Source organism: Gopherus evgoodei, chromosome 22, assembly GCF_007399415.2.
Source record: "Gopherus evgoodei ecotype Sinaloan lineage chromosome 22, rGopEvg1_v1.p, whole genome shotgun sequence".
NCBI classification, from domain to species: domain Eukaryota; kingdom Metazoa; phylum Chordata; order Testudines; family Testudinidae; genus Gopherus; species Gopherus evgoodei.
In genome coordinates, this window is record NC_044343.1 from 10129096 (window position 1) to 10142411 (window position 13316).

The following is a 13316-nucleotide window of genomic DNA, read 5'->3' on the forward strand; positions in this document are numbered from 1 at the left end:
AGGGTTTGGGGTGGAGGCTGACAGCTTGTGACCCCTTGAGGGGCCCTGACCCCCAGGTTGAGAACCCCTGAGCTAGAGAGACCCTGAAAACCTTTTCTAAATCCGTGCCTGTACTCCTGACATGCTTTGTCCTCGGTCCCCCTGTCTCGGAGCAGAACTAGAGGGGCTTCGGAGATGAGTAACCCATGATCAGAAGCCTGGAAAGGCTTCTGCATGAGGGAAAAGATGTGGGCTGTGTGGTTTGGAGAGAAGGCCAGCTATAGATGCAAAAAGGAGTGCAAGCAAGGTCAGTCTTGTGCTTCTATTTACCTGCCTCGTAACCAAAAACAAGGGACCCTTTGATGCAATTAGGAGGCAACGCTTTAAAACTGGTAAACAAAACTACCCTTTTTAACATTAGGCGTAACTAGCCTGTGGAATGCCTTGGCCTCAATGATCTTATGGCAATAGCTCTAGAGTCTAATGAATTTCATTAGCCATCATGTCGGCTCTAAACCGTCGTGCTTCAGGAGGGAATCCAATCTCTGGCTGCCTCGCCCAGGAGGAGGATGCTCTGATGCTCAAGCAGGTGGTTCTAGAACAGCCCAGAAGTGGGTGTCTGGCACTTCCCCGTGGAGCAGCTGGTACAGGCTGCTGCTCGATAGGATGCTGGATGAGATGAAGCCTGGTTTGGCAAGTCTCTGCTCCAGATTTCCCAGGAGCACGTCTCTTGCAACCTTTTCCCCTACTGGGAAGAGCTTTGCTGCACGGCTCCATCCTCATGGAGACTGACCGCTCCTGGCTCTGTCTGGTCTCCCAAAGCCAGCAAAGGAGTTGGGTTACACCTCTGGTTAAGGGGGAAGGGTACCAACCAAGGCTTCCCGAAAAGCAGGGGCCAGGGCAGGAGGGAGACTAGCTGCCAGTCCAACACTGAGCCAAGACAGGCCTGAGCTCTCTCTCAGCCTTGTAGCCAGGACCCAGCACCTTGAGGTCTAACCATCACTGGGGTGAAGCTATCTGGATACGGCTGGCCGGTTAGTCACATGGCAAACCCGCTAGGCCATCCCTGCTCTGGAGCATCTGGGGTCCGTGCCTGCCCTTTGGGAGGGCAGACTTGGGCAGTGGTGACCCTTGCCTCCATGTGCTGTTCTTGCAGAGATCCAAAAAAGTCCCGTCAAGCCCTCGGGCAAAGGGAGCAAAAGGAAACAAGATGATGTTGCTCTGGAGGAGCAGCAGTCCTGGGTGGAGATCTTGCAGCAAGAGCTACCGGAAGAGGATGAGGCCGAAGACTCTACCTATGAGGTATGACGCACTGGCTGTTTGGCAGAGCTAGTCCCTGCATGCTGTGTTACGCAGAACTGTGGCGTAGCTCCAGCGCGTTAATACGGCTGTTTGTGCCCGGGATGCTACATCCTTTTCCGAGCACTGAGATCTCCTCTGCGTGCTCGCTGCTGGGGGCAAGTGGACTGCTGCAAAGCATGCGAGGCCTCCAGACAGCAGGAGGTGGCTTATGCAATGAGCCACCAGACTGGGGCCTGGCAGGTCTGACAGCTGCATCCCTTGCTGAGCCATGGACAGTGCATGGGCTGGATTCAGTAGATATCAGGCTTTTGTTTTCAGTTTTTACTGAGAGGTTTTTTGAAACTGAAACGCCTGGATTTTACAAAAGCCATTTGACATTTTTTTTACTGATTGGCACTTCAGACCCAGCTGCCTGCTCCAGAACAAGACATGATGGCTCACTAATTGCCAGCTTTCCTTCCAGAGTGGGGAAATGGGTCAGCAGGACCGGCCTGACGAGTGCCGCATATGGACTGCGGTCAAACCCACGTCAACCATGTGCACATTACCAGTTTTATAGATAGTATGGGTAGTTCTCGGCCTTCCAAGTAAATGAGCTTTGGTGTCCTACTTTTCATGCTAAAATGAGTCAAAAATGGAAAAACTGTATCTCACTATACTTCAGAATAAGGGGGTTTTGAAAGCTTTTTGAAGAGTTACCCAGAAAACTTCAATGTGAATCTTGTGCAATGGTTTTGATCATCTCTTTGGGGTGTGTTAGTTTCCCAGGAAACTTTGTTGTATTTAAAGGGCCTTTGGTATACAGAGGTTGTCTGCTCCTCCCCTGGCAGATGCATCTGGTAACACATGTCCTATTTGTGTCCTAACAAGAAGTGCTGAGACTAGTGCTTGCTCTGCATTGCATGGAGGAGCTCTAACTTCCCCTCGCCGGTGTGATCTGCACAACATGTCTGCATTTGGCTACAGGCCACGATGGCTAGCATACAGGTGGCACTGGCCCATGTGAGCCTATACTAGGATGCTGGCTCCCAATAGACCTATTGGACGATGAGTTTCTCCAAACAGGAACTGTCTGCCTTGAGTGTCCGGGAAGTGCCTGGCAGACAGACAGGAGGCTGTTCATAAAGCCTCTTGCCCAGTAGATGAATATGTGCTGAGTTGTAGCTGGACAGATCATTGAAGTGGCAGATTCCCCCCTCCCCCAAACCCTTCCTGATGTTGTCACCCTCTGGTTCACCAAAGGGGCTGGGGAAGGACAGACTCGGGAAGCACAAAGGGCAATTAGTCAGCACCCACCGAAAGCCAAAGGAACTTGAGTGCCTAACTGCCCTTTGCCTTTGCACCCTTCCCCAGTCCTCATCCCCCTTTAAAGGGAGCCTGTCCCCTTTGCTGCATCTATGGGGAGAGCAATGGGCTCCTGCTGGAGCGTTGTCCTCTGCTCTAGGGCTTGCTGCTGCTTATCTCCCTGGATGTAGTTTGGCACAAAGCTTGTGTCCTCACCAGCACGGGCCTCCTTCCCTCTTGCAGCCAACACGATCGGAGACGGACAGCGAAGAATACAGGTCCCAGAACGACACAGAGACCGACCTGGAGTTTGAAGAGAAAGACGGGGTCCTGGTGCTGAAGGAATCACCGAGTCTGCAGGTAAGTGAGCCCCTCTCGAGAGCCATAGGATCACGCAAAAGGGCAAGCAAGGCCCCTTGTGTAGGGACTCTGCAAGTGTCCGTGTGATTAACAGGCAACTGGGCTGCAGCTTTGAATTATGCTGAGCTGTGTGAGAGCATAATGATGGCACTGGACCAAAGCATGGATCCTCCTAAACCTGATTACCAGTTCACCAGAGTAAACGGAGCAAGATGTGGATTTATGGGGCCAGTAGTCGCTGAAATGAGCCAGTTCTCTGGATCTGTTCTGGCTGCTGGTGTATCTGTTACAACAGGTGCAGAGGAGGCATAATTTCCCTTCTAACCACAAAGCTTTAGGGTGGGTTTAGTCTGACTCTCCTGAGCCCCAGGTGCAAACCTCAGTGTTGATGTAACTGCCCAGTTCTTGGTGCCTGCTCCACTCTGAACTGCCCAACTGTGTGCCCTTGACTCTGCAGGAGTCTGGCGAGAACATGCTGGCTGCAGCAAGCAGCAATACCCTGGAGCAGCAGGCTGCAGCGACCGACGGCGGTGGGGATGCCCTGGAGCAGCAGGCTGCAGCGACCGACAGCGGTGGGGATGCCCTGGAGCAGCAGGCTGCAGCGACCGACGGCGGTGGGGATGCCCTGGAGCAGCAGGCTGCAGCGACCGACAGCGGTGGGGATGCCCTGGAGCAGCAGGCTGCAGCGACCGACGGCGGTGGGGACATGCAGGAGCAGCAGGCTGCAGCGACCGACGGCGGTGACTGGGTTGAAGTGATGGGTGAGGATGTCTCTCCCCTGCACACAGGTGCTTTCTCCTGGGGCAAGGGGGGATAGGTCTGTGTGCACAGGGGCGAGAGGGCTACTGAAACTGCATGTTGAGAGCATGTTTTCCAGAACTGTGAGCCTGATAGGATGTTCTGCCTTCGCAGGGCAGCAGGGGAAGGGAGGAGTGTGATTGGAGTGGGGGGGGGCCCTCAGATACCTCCTTTTCCAGGTCCTAAACTCCCAGCTGCTGAACAGCTGCTGGCAATGCCTCAAGCTAGTGGGGTGGTTCTACTCAGGGAAGGTCAAGAGCCTGACTCCTCTGATCCACTCAGGTGAGTGCAGGGCAATGGAGAATCCGGCCCCAGTCTCCAGTGGCCAGAGGAGATGGCGTAGGCCTACTTGGGCATCAGGTGAGAGAGGAAAGCCATACAGAACTGTGCTCCGTGGTCATGCAGGGACCGGAGTCAGGACTCCTAGCTCCAAGCCCCAGTTCTGCCATAGTCACTCGGACTGTGGCCAATTCCCATCAACCTTTTTGCTTTCATGACTTTCCCCCTGGGGATAATCCTTAGACACTCAAGCCTTCCATCCCAGTGGAGGCCAGTGCAGGAGATGCTCAGATGACAGGCCCCTAACCTATGCACCTCACCTCCCTCTTGAAGAGGATTTTGAGTGGCTGTGCACTTTCCGAGTGCCCACTAACATAGCTTATTCCCACACACTGGACTGACTTCCAGCACTGCATATTAATTTCTCTTGAACATAAGAATGGCCGTACTGGGTCAGACCAAAGGTTCATCTAGCCCAGTATCCTGTCTACCGACAGTGGCCAATGCCAGGTGCCCCAGAGGGAGTGAACCTAACAGGTAATGATCAAGTGATCTCTCTCCTGCCATCCATCTCCACCCTCTCACAAACAGGCTAGGGACACCATTCCTTACCCATCCTGGCTAATAGCCATTAATGGACTGAACCTCCATGAATGTATCCAGTTCCCTTTGAAACACTGTTATAGTCCCAGCCTTCACAACCTCCTCAGGCAAGGAGTTCCACAAGCTGACTGTGCATTGTGTGAAGAAGAACTTCCTTTTGTTTGTTTTTAAACCTGCTGCCTATTAATTTCATTTGGTGACCTAGTTCTTGTATTATGGGAATAAGTACATAACTTTTCCTTATCTACTTTCTCCACATCACTCAGATTGTATAGACCTCTATCATATCCCCTCTTTTCCAAGCTGAAAAGTCCTAGCCTCTTTAATCTCTCCTCATATGGGACCCTCTCCAAACCCCTAATCATTTTAGTTGCCCTTCTCTGAACCTTTTCTAATGCCAGTATATCATTTTTGAGATGTGGCGACCACATCTGTACTCAGTATTCAAGATGTGGCGACCACATCTGTACTCAGTATTCGCGATGTGGGCGTACCATGAATTTATATAAGGGCAATATATTTTCCATATTATTCTCTATCCCCTTTTTAATGATTCCTAACATCTTCTTTGCTTTTTTGACCACCTCTTGAAAGCACTAGTGACTGGTAAATTAGATATGACTGTGTCCAACCTGTTTAAAGCCCTAGTTCCCAAATGATCCATTGACCACCAGTGTCCTGCAGACCACTGGTAGGTGGGTGGGCCAGCTGGCTGGTCACATGGTCCTAGCCCTCCATTTCCACCTGCTAAACTGTGTTAACACCGCTAAATATGTTGGATGCTCTGCCTGTAGATGCTAAAGTTGCTATTCCTTCACCAGTGGAAAGAGGCAGCCTAGTCACAAATTGGAAGGCAGGCTTCCGAGCAGCACTTGAAGAATGATCCATGCACCAAAGTTTGGAGATGCCTGGCTTAAAGGATTACAAAACACCAACCCTGGGCTCACTACCACCTCTTGTTCCCATCAGCAACTGACTGCAACTCACTCGGTCTGAATTTGACCGGGGCTCTAAAACTTTGGCTCACCTGATTGGAGCTCTTCTGTCTAGGGTATTCGTGAGAATCAGGACCTCCTGTGAGGTCACTTAACTTCCCCAACTGCTCCCTCTTGGCAGACCTAGCTATCCCCAAAGTTGCAACCTACAGTGTTGGTGTTGGATGAAGTATTGGCCTCAAGCTTCCAGAGGTGCAGAGTGCTCCCAGTGACGTAGGTGGGGTTTGCTGGTGCTTGGCATCCTCTGAAAATCAGGCCATGACTATGTAAAGCTCTTACCACACTGGGCAGCACCATCTCTGTTGCTGATCTCGGCCAGTGCATGAACTGGAATAACTGTTCTTTCCCCTTGCCTCCTAGGATAAATGGGGCCCCTGGACTCCTGGACCAAGTTTCTATTTTTCCAAAGTGGCTGTTGTGGCTTTGAAATGCCTGGTTCTCCCTTAGCCAGCTTTGCCCTGTGAATGTGGATTAAACTGTCTTATAAAATGCGATGTTAATATTTTGGAATCTGTGATAATAAACCCTTTTTTTTCTTTTTTCCACGTGACTTCAAAAGCAGTTTGGCTCTTCTCTGCCCCAGAGCTTGGCTAGCTCAGTAACTGGGAAACAAAGTAACTGTCGGGGGGTGTCACTACTGTAGTTTGGTTTTGGGGTACAAAGCTGGGCTCTCTGCAGATATCTAGATGGCAGCACATTAAACTACTGCACCAACCCCACCTCCTCCAGGATGGGTCCCAGTCCACTGTTTGGCAGGAGAATGACAACGCTGTCCTCTGACTATCCCAGTTCATCTCTGTGTCCAGCACAAGGGGCAGTTTGGCAGATGGAAAGGATCTTGTACCTTCTCTGGGGCTGCTCTGCACCAGCATGGCTACTTCAAAGGTGCTGCAGAACAATGATGAATTGGGGATCTGTCCCAGAAGCAGTGGCAAGGCCAGTGCTGGGACACTGTATCCAGCGGAGCTCCAAACATGGTGAGGGTCCTGAAATTAATGGTCCTGAAATTAACGGTCTAGAAAACCAGCCTTACAGTGGGACACTTAATGTGCCTAACCTATTGCATTTATCAAAGAGCAGACTAAGAGGTGCCCTCCAGAGTCTAGAAAAGACGCTCTGGTTCAACTGAACAAAGTGGGCTTGATAGGGGACTGTCTTAGTGAAATTCTCTGGCCTGTGAGCAGCAGCAGTGCGAGCTCAGAGTCTGTCACACGTGCTCAACTTAACCGTAGGTGGGTGTGGCTGGTTTAGTTACACTGGCAAAACCCTCTTGTGTGGCTGCAGTGATATGGGTATAAAACCTCCGCTGGGTCCCCAAACAGCCAGAAGCTATTCTGCTACAAGCCCCGTTTTCTGCCAATATTTTTCCGCACTAGGACTTTCTCCTTGGAGTAGCTATTTCAGTTTGGGGGCAATTCTCTTTACCAGCATGGCTCTGTTGGTGACGTGTAGACCAGGCCTAAATCTTAAAGAACTGACTTAGGCTGTTGGGTTTTAAGATAGCTGGAGACCTTTGTTCTCCTGCCCAGTACTAAGCTTATTCCTTACAGAAGCCATTGCCCTGGAGAAGGCCGTGATCTCTGCACACCTACCTGTGCTGTACAAATACCATGGGGTTTCTGTCAGGCTTGGAGTAAGAGCAGCTGGGGTGGAAATGCAGGTGTCTAAGAGGAATAGACCATGTTAATTTAACAAAATTAATGTGAGATGTCTAACTTCAGCCTGAATTGCTTTTCCAGTGGGTGCCACCTCCAGGAGCCCCTCCCTTGACCAAAGGGTGGAGACGATCTCTCCTGGGCCCTCTCCGCACCCAGGTTAAAGGGAAAGTATATCCCACACCTTCAGCTGACCAGCCTGTAACAATTCCTGGTAAGCAAAGTGTTCAAAATCAAGCCCCTCCTTTATGCAAACCCAGAGCTAAACATTGCAGAAGCTGGCTTAGAATTGTTCTTAGCATGTCCCTGGGGCTTGCATGCACTCAGAGCTCTGGGAACATGGGCTAACCAGGGAGCGTTGCTGTCTCCATTTTACAGATGGGTACCAGGCACAGAGGTGAAGTGGTTTGACATCTGTAAGGTTGGTGCGGGAGCTGAGATTAGAATGTAAGAGCCCCAAGCTCTCCATTCTGTGTCTAATCCACTAGGATGTGCTCTGGGTGAAGCCAGAATACAGTGCTACTCATCTTTCTAATTAAAAAGGCTCCTTCATCTGGCAAAGATCATGTCAGGGAACAGTATGCTTACGGCAGCTCTTACTGTGAGGCTAAACTGATCCTGGAAAGGATTGAGATTACAGCCACAGTAGTCTGGCCAACTAGAAACCTGTTCTGAGAATAACTTCCCTTGATTTTTTTACAAAAAAAAAAAACTTTTTAGAAAGTACCAATTGCTGGAGGGGTGATTAGTGAATACCTGCCCCATTTCTGATGCTGGGACAGCATTCTACTTGGACAGCATGCTTTCCTGGTCCAGCCTTGAATGGTGAATCCCCTGGGCAACATCAGTGGCAAGTCTCTGGCATTAACTTCAGCCATGCAGAAGGGAGGCTAGATAATTGGCCTTGCACTCGGCAACTAGGAAGGATCTTCTTGAATGCTTTAGAGAGGCAGCCTGGAATCAGAACCAAGTGCAGGCCTGATATGCAGTGCACAGCAGTAGCTGCATGCAAGGGGGAGTAACTCGTTTTTTTCCTGGGTGACTCACAGGGCCCTAGGGTGTAGCTGTTGTTGTGACTTCCATCCATCCCCTATCAGAAGTTTCTGGGCTCTTTTAAATACCAAATTAAAGGCAGGCTAGCTGGGATACTCTCTTGCGCCATGTCCCTAGGCAGTCAAGATGAGAGCTTGGATTAAACTACAATGCCTGGAGCTGGGTTCCAGGACTCCAAAGGCCGGAGGGGTTTAGAGGCAGGTATTCAAGCCTGTCCCATTACAAAGAGCAGGGGCTGGTTGCAAAATATGGGTCTGCTTTTGAAGAGAGCAGTAGCGTATGTTGTTAAACTGAGTAAAAAATATTTGCAGCACTGTCCCCTGAGGATGAAAGGTTACCAGTGCTAACATGTCAAAGAGCTATCCTGCCACCTAGGGGATGCAGCCTGTTACATATATAAACCCCGTTGCACCGAAAACTGCTTTCCCCTCTTAGTAGGGGATGTAAGGGTTGTGTGCAGGGGCGGCTTTAGGCATTTTGCCGCCCCAGGCATGGCTTGCCTGAGGGAGGTTCCCGGTCCCGCGAATTCGGCGGCAGCCTGCGGGAAGTCTGCTGAAGCCACAGGACCAGCGGACCCTCCGCAGGCATGCCACCGAAGGCAGCGTGCCTGCAGCCCTAGGGGGCGCTCTGCTGGTCGCCGCTGAGGCTTGCTGCCCCAAGCACATGCTTGGCATACTGGTGTCTGGAGCCACCCCTGGTTGTGTTTGGCTTAAAGGCAGTTGAGGCCTTTCCCCATTTAGGATTCTGCATGCTGTGGGTGCACAGAATTTATAACAGTCAATAACCATGGAATCTATGTCCTTATGAATTTGTTAAACATTCCTCCCCTGGGCAGCATCTCTTTAAATGTAAATATGCCTCTTAGACAGCATTATCTGTGTGCACAATAGCAATGATTTGATTACCTCTGAATAATTTTTTTTTTTCGTGGATGAAGGATCTGATGTTGCAGCTCGTGGATATTATATTGTGCTCTGCATTAATTCAGGTGCTCTTTGTTTTGCATTTGATGGCTCTCCTGTTCGCTGCAGCCAGTTTTTCTAACCCAGGGCTTAATAAAATCTGCAGTAGCACTCCATGGCGCTGCGAGAGCTTTTTGAACTCTATGCATGATTTTCATTCTTGTTCCTGGGCTTTAGCTCAAAATCTAATGTTAGCAAAGATGAAACATTGTCCATCATTCATGCTCCAGGCTGCATGATCATTATTTAAAATTTAACTGGGGGGGATGGGAGGGGAGAGGAGAGGAGACCCACTGCATTTCGGATCTTAAGGATCACCTGCAAATTTACTCTGTGAGCATGTCTGCTAGTGGGAAGTGAGCCAAAGGCTCCTTGAGTTTTAGCAAACCCTGGTGAATGGAGATCAGACCAACTCTGAGATCACTGTGCAGAGGCAGGAAAGGAAGGGGCTTGGGGGAGCGATAATTGGATGGGAAGCCATTTCACCTTGAAGTAATCATCCTTGAACCCAACCAAAGCAGGTAGGAAATGAAAATTGCTCCCCTCTGATGGGTTGGTCAGGAGGTCTAGACTCTTCTTGAGCTAGTGCTACAGCAATGTGAGCTGGCGGAGGGGTTAGCTGTAGCATGTACACACCTATCTGAGAGCCTGGGTGCGTGCGGGGGCAACTGGTGCCTTCCTCTGGTCACAGTGCAGCTGCGTTTCTATTTTTAGTGCACTTACCCAATCAGACTAGCACAGGAATGTCTCCTGAGCTGGAAACTACACCTGTGGTTCCAGCATAGATGGACCCTAAGTGGAAAGAGTCAGTGATCTCAGTCAAGGGCCCCCGCCAATGTGCTCGGGCATGGCCTGGAGAGAGAGGGAAGAATGGGCCCCATGGTGCAGTGCCAGGGCACTGGGATAGTAGGCAGGCACTCTGGGTTCAGCTCTGCTACTGCTTCTTGTGTGACCTTGGGCAAGTCACTTGTGCTTTCTGAGCCTCTGTGGGTGCGCTACACTTGGAAGCATACAGTCCAGCTGGCAGAGCCATACCCACGCTGGCGCTGATCGAGCTTGCGCGCTAAAAGAACGAAGCCGCAGAAGCGAGAACGGCATGTGAAGCCAGCCAGCCCGTGTCGGTGCCTCAGTCTCTGACAGCTACGTCGTTGGAGCAGCTAGCCCCCTGTGGAGTCTACAGGGGTTCACACCTTCCGCCTGTAGTGTAGCCATACCCTGTACGAGCTGAGGGCTGTTACGCTGGAGTGAAGGGAGAGGGTCAGTCAGGCCCACTCAATCCTTCCTCTCTCCTGGCAGCAGTAGGTCTGGGACATAGTCTGACAGCCCCTGCCTTGCATCACCCTGGCTTCTCCTCAGCTGCCCGTCACTACAGCCCTGCCCTAGATTTAGAGCTGGGGGTGGCAGCAAAAGGCTTTTTATCCTGTTGCCAGTCCCAAGCTCCCCAATCCCTCCCTCCCACAGGCACCAGGCTCGTGTGCACTGCTACTGTGGCTGCCAGCTGGCTCTGCCGAGGCAGGAGGCAGCTGCACGTTGCTCCCTGCGGCCAGGTGGCCAGCCAGGCCGTGAATTAGCTGCCCTCCATGCACACTGAACAGTGTAATAAGATAAAGCCCAGACATCAGTGATACAAACGCATCCTTAAAAGGCTGTTGGTGGGAGGGTTGAGTAGCCCAGCTCACGAGGATTTCATAATTACTTGGCATTTGTTTAATACTCAACCCTTCTATTAAATCAAGTGGCAGAGGCACTGCCTCCAACTGCTGTAGCCCCGGACACCATGTAAAATTCAGGTTGCCATAGCTCCGGCCCTCAGGAGAGGGAAATTCACTGCACTATGCCAACCTAACCCCTGGTGCAGACGCAGCTAAAGCGATGGGCCGTCGCTCAGGGAGGTAGTGTTCCTACAGCACTGGACAACCCTGTAGGCAGAGTCTATGGTGCCTTAGCCCCCCGTAAGGTAGGCAAGGCCTTACAGGCCCTCCTCATTGAAGTCTCAGAGCCCCTCACACATTTGGGTGTATTCCTTCCGTTGTGCCAGGACAGTGCTGTTACCCCAGGGTACAGATGGGAACTGAGGCACCAAGACCAAGTGACTTGCCCATGGTGTCACAGGGAATCCGTGGCAGAACATGGAATTGAACCTGAGTCTCCCCAAGCTCTTCCCTTGAAGCTCCCCCAGGCCTCGGGGTGACCCCTGTGGAGGTAATGAGTCAGACAGGCCTGGTAGAGCCGCTGCAGGCTTGGGTCAAGCTGTCCTTTTGGTGTCCTGTTTTGGAACTGGCCTGGTAACTGGGGTTATTTAGTCTGCAGAAGAGAAGAGTGAGGGGGGGATTTGAAAGCAGCCTTCAACTACCTGAAAGGGGGGGTGGGGTCCAGGGACGATGGAGCTCGGCTGTTCTCAGTGGTGGCAGATGACAGAACAAGGAGCAATGGTCTCAAGTTGCAGTGGGGGAGGTCTAGGTTGGATAGTAGGAAACACTATTTCACTAGGAGGGTGGTGAAGCACTGGAATGGGTTATCTAGGGAGATGGTGGAATCTCCTTCCTTAGAGGTTTTTCAGGCCCGGCTTGATTTAGTTGGGGATTGGTCCTGCTTTGAGCAGGGGGTTAGACTTGATGCCCTTCTGAGGTCTCTTCCAACCCTGGTTGGCCATGTCGTAGTGCCACGGTGCAGGGATGGACTGCAGCGGACTCAGCGGGGTCAGGTGAACCCAGCAGTGAGACAGGAGCTGGATGTGGCACCAGAGGGGGCGAAGGGAGGTGACGCAAGCTTTAGGCTCAGCTTACACAACGCTTCCCCCCACTTCCAGGAACCCCAGGTGTGGAGGCTAGAAACCAGGGCAGAACCCTCCCCCCAGCAGGCTCTCTCCAGATGGAAATACAGCCCCTAGAGCCCTCCTGAGGTCCCTTCCACCCCTGATATTCTATGATTGATTTCAGCAGGTCTAGGCCAAGGGAAGCCCTGAAGGGCAGCTGTGTCAACGAGCCCAGGGACTAATGGGAAGGGAGCGCCTCGGAGCTGCAGGGGAGATCTGGGGTCACATGTGGGGCCTGGTTCTCCCATGGCATCGCAAAGGCTTCCCCTCGCCTCCCTGAAGACCCGGACCGACCCCGGCCTGCTGTCATGGATACATGCAGCCCAGCAAGCAGACAAACACTGCACAGATGCTGCCAGAGACACACTCAGTCTCCACTGTCCCGGCCTCCCCAGGCCCTTTCGGCTCCTTCCAGCCCCCCGCAGCTGCCATATGGACATGCAGGGGGGCAGAGCAAGGGTGTTTGCTCTGTGGCTTTGCTGTCCTCCTGGGAGCCAGCAGGGGTCAGTGTTACTGCAGGAATGGACCGGAGGCAGCTGTCTATACCCAGGCACTGACAGCCAGGCATTGCAGGAGTGGGGTGACTTGGCTTATGCAGAGCAGAACGGGCAAAACCCTGGAGTCCTTCACTCCATCTCCCTCCAGACTGGAGTGCTTCCCCTCCGCTGGCCAGGCACAGAGCCTGCCTGCTTGGGGATGCAAAGCCCAGTCTCTGGAGCAGGTCACATATGCATCTGAGATCTCTGGGCCCTTCTAACCACCACAGGGAATAGCTGAGTCGCTTCTGCGCTGCTCAGCACATTTTGTTATGGGAGCCATCCAGCTGCATAAAGGCGGGCCTGAACCTCTGCCCAGATCTCAAACCCATTTCGTTTCCCTGCCTCTCAGGGTTCTGGTCCCTGCGCAACCCCATGCCCTGGAAAGCTCTGCTCCCTGTGTTTACAACCTGGTTTACCATGCCTGAGTCTAGGGGTTCAGACTCCTGGTACCTTGTGGAATTTGATGGGGGGACCATCTCCAACAACACTGGGAGCTTGGAAACTTAACGTCTCTATCCAAGCCTGTTGGGCTCCCAAAGCTCGGCATCAGGCCAGACACGATCCCCTGTTCCTAAAGCTGGAAAACACACAGGCTGCAGCCCCACAGCCAGCCCAGCCTACCTGTGGGTGGAGTAGGGGGGGCACAGAGCCCTCTGCTATGGGCTGGTGGAGCTTTGAATTCCTGGTGGGCC

At 52.1% G+C, this 13316-nt stretch overlaps 1 protein-coding gene across 1 annotated transcript in view; it reads left to right on the forward strand.

Moving 5' to 3' along the window:
• LOC115638813 overlaps positions 1-7419 on the forward strand; it is a 28417-nt gene extending 20998 nt beyond the window's left edge. The window contains exons 5-8 of the mRNA XM_030540807.1: positions 1136-1281; positions 2809-2925; positions 3383-3686; positions 7340-7419. Of these exons, the coding sequence (XP_030396667.1) occupies positions 1136-1281; positions 2809-2925; positions 3383-3686; positions 7340-7419 (647 nt within the window). The remainder of the gene's footprint in view (positions 1-1135; positions 1282-2808; positions 2926-3382; positions 3687-7339) is intronic.
• Positions 7420-13316: the final 5897 nt, after the last annotated feature.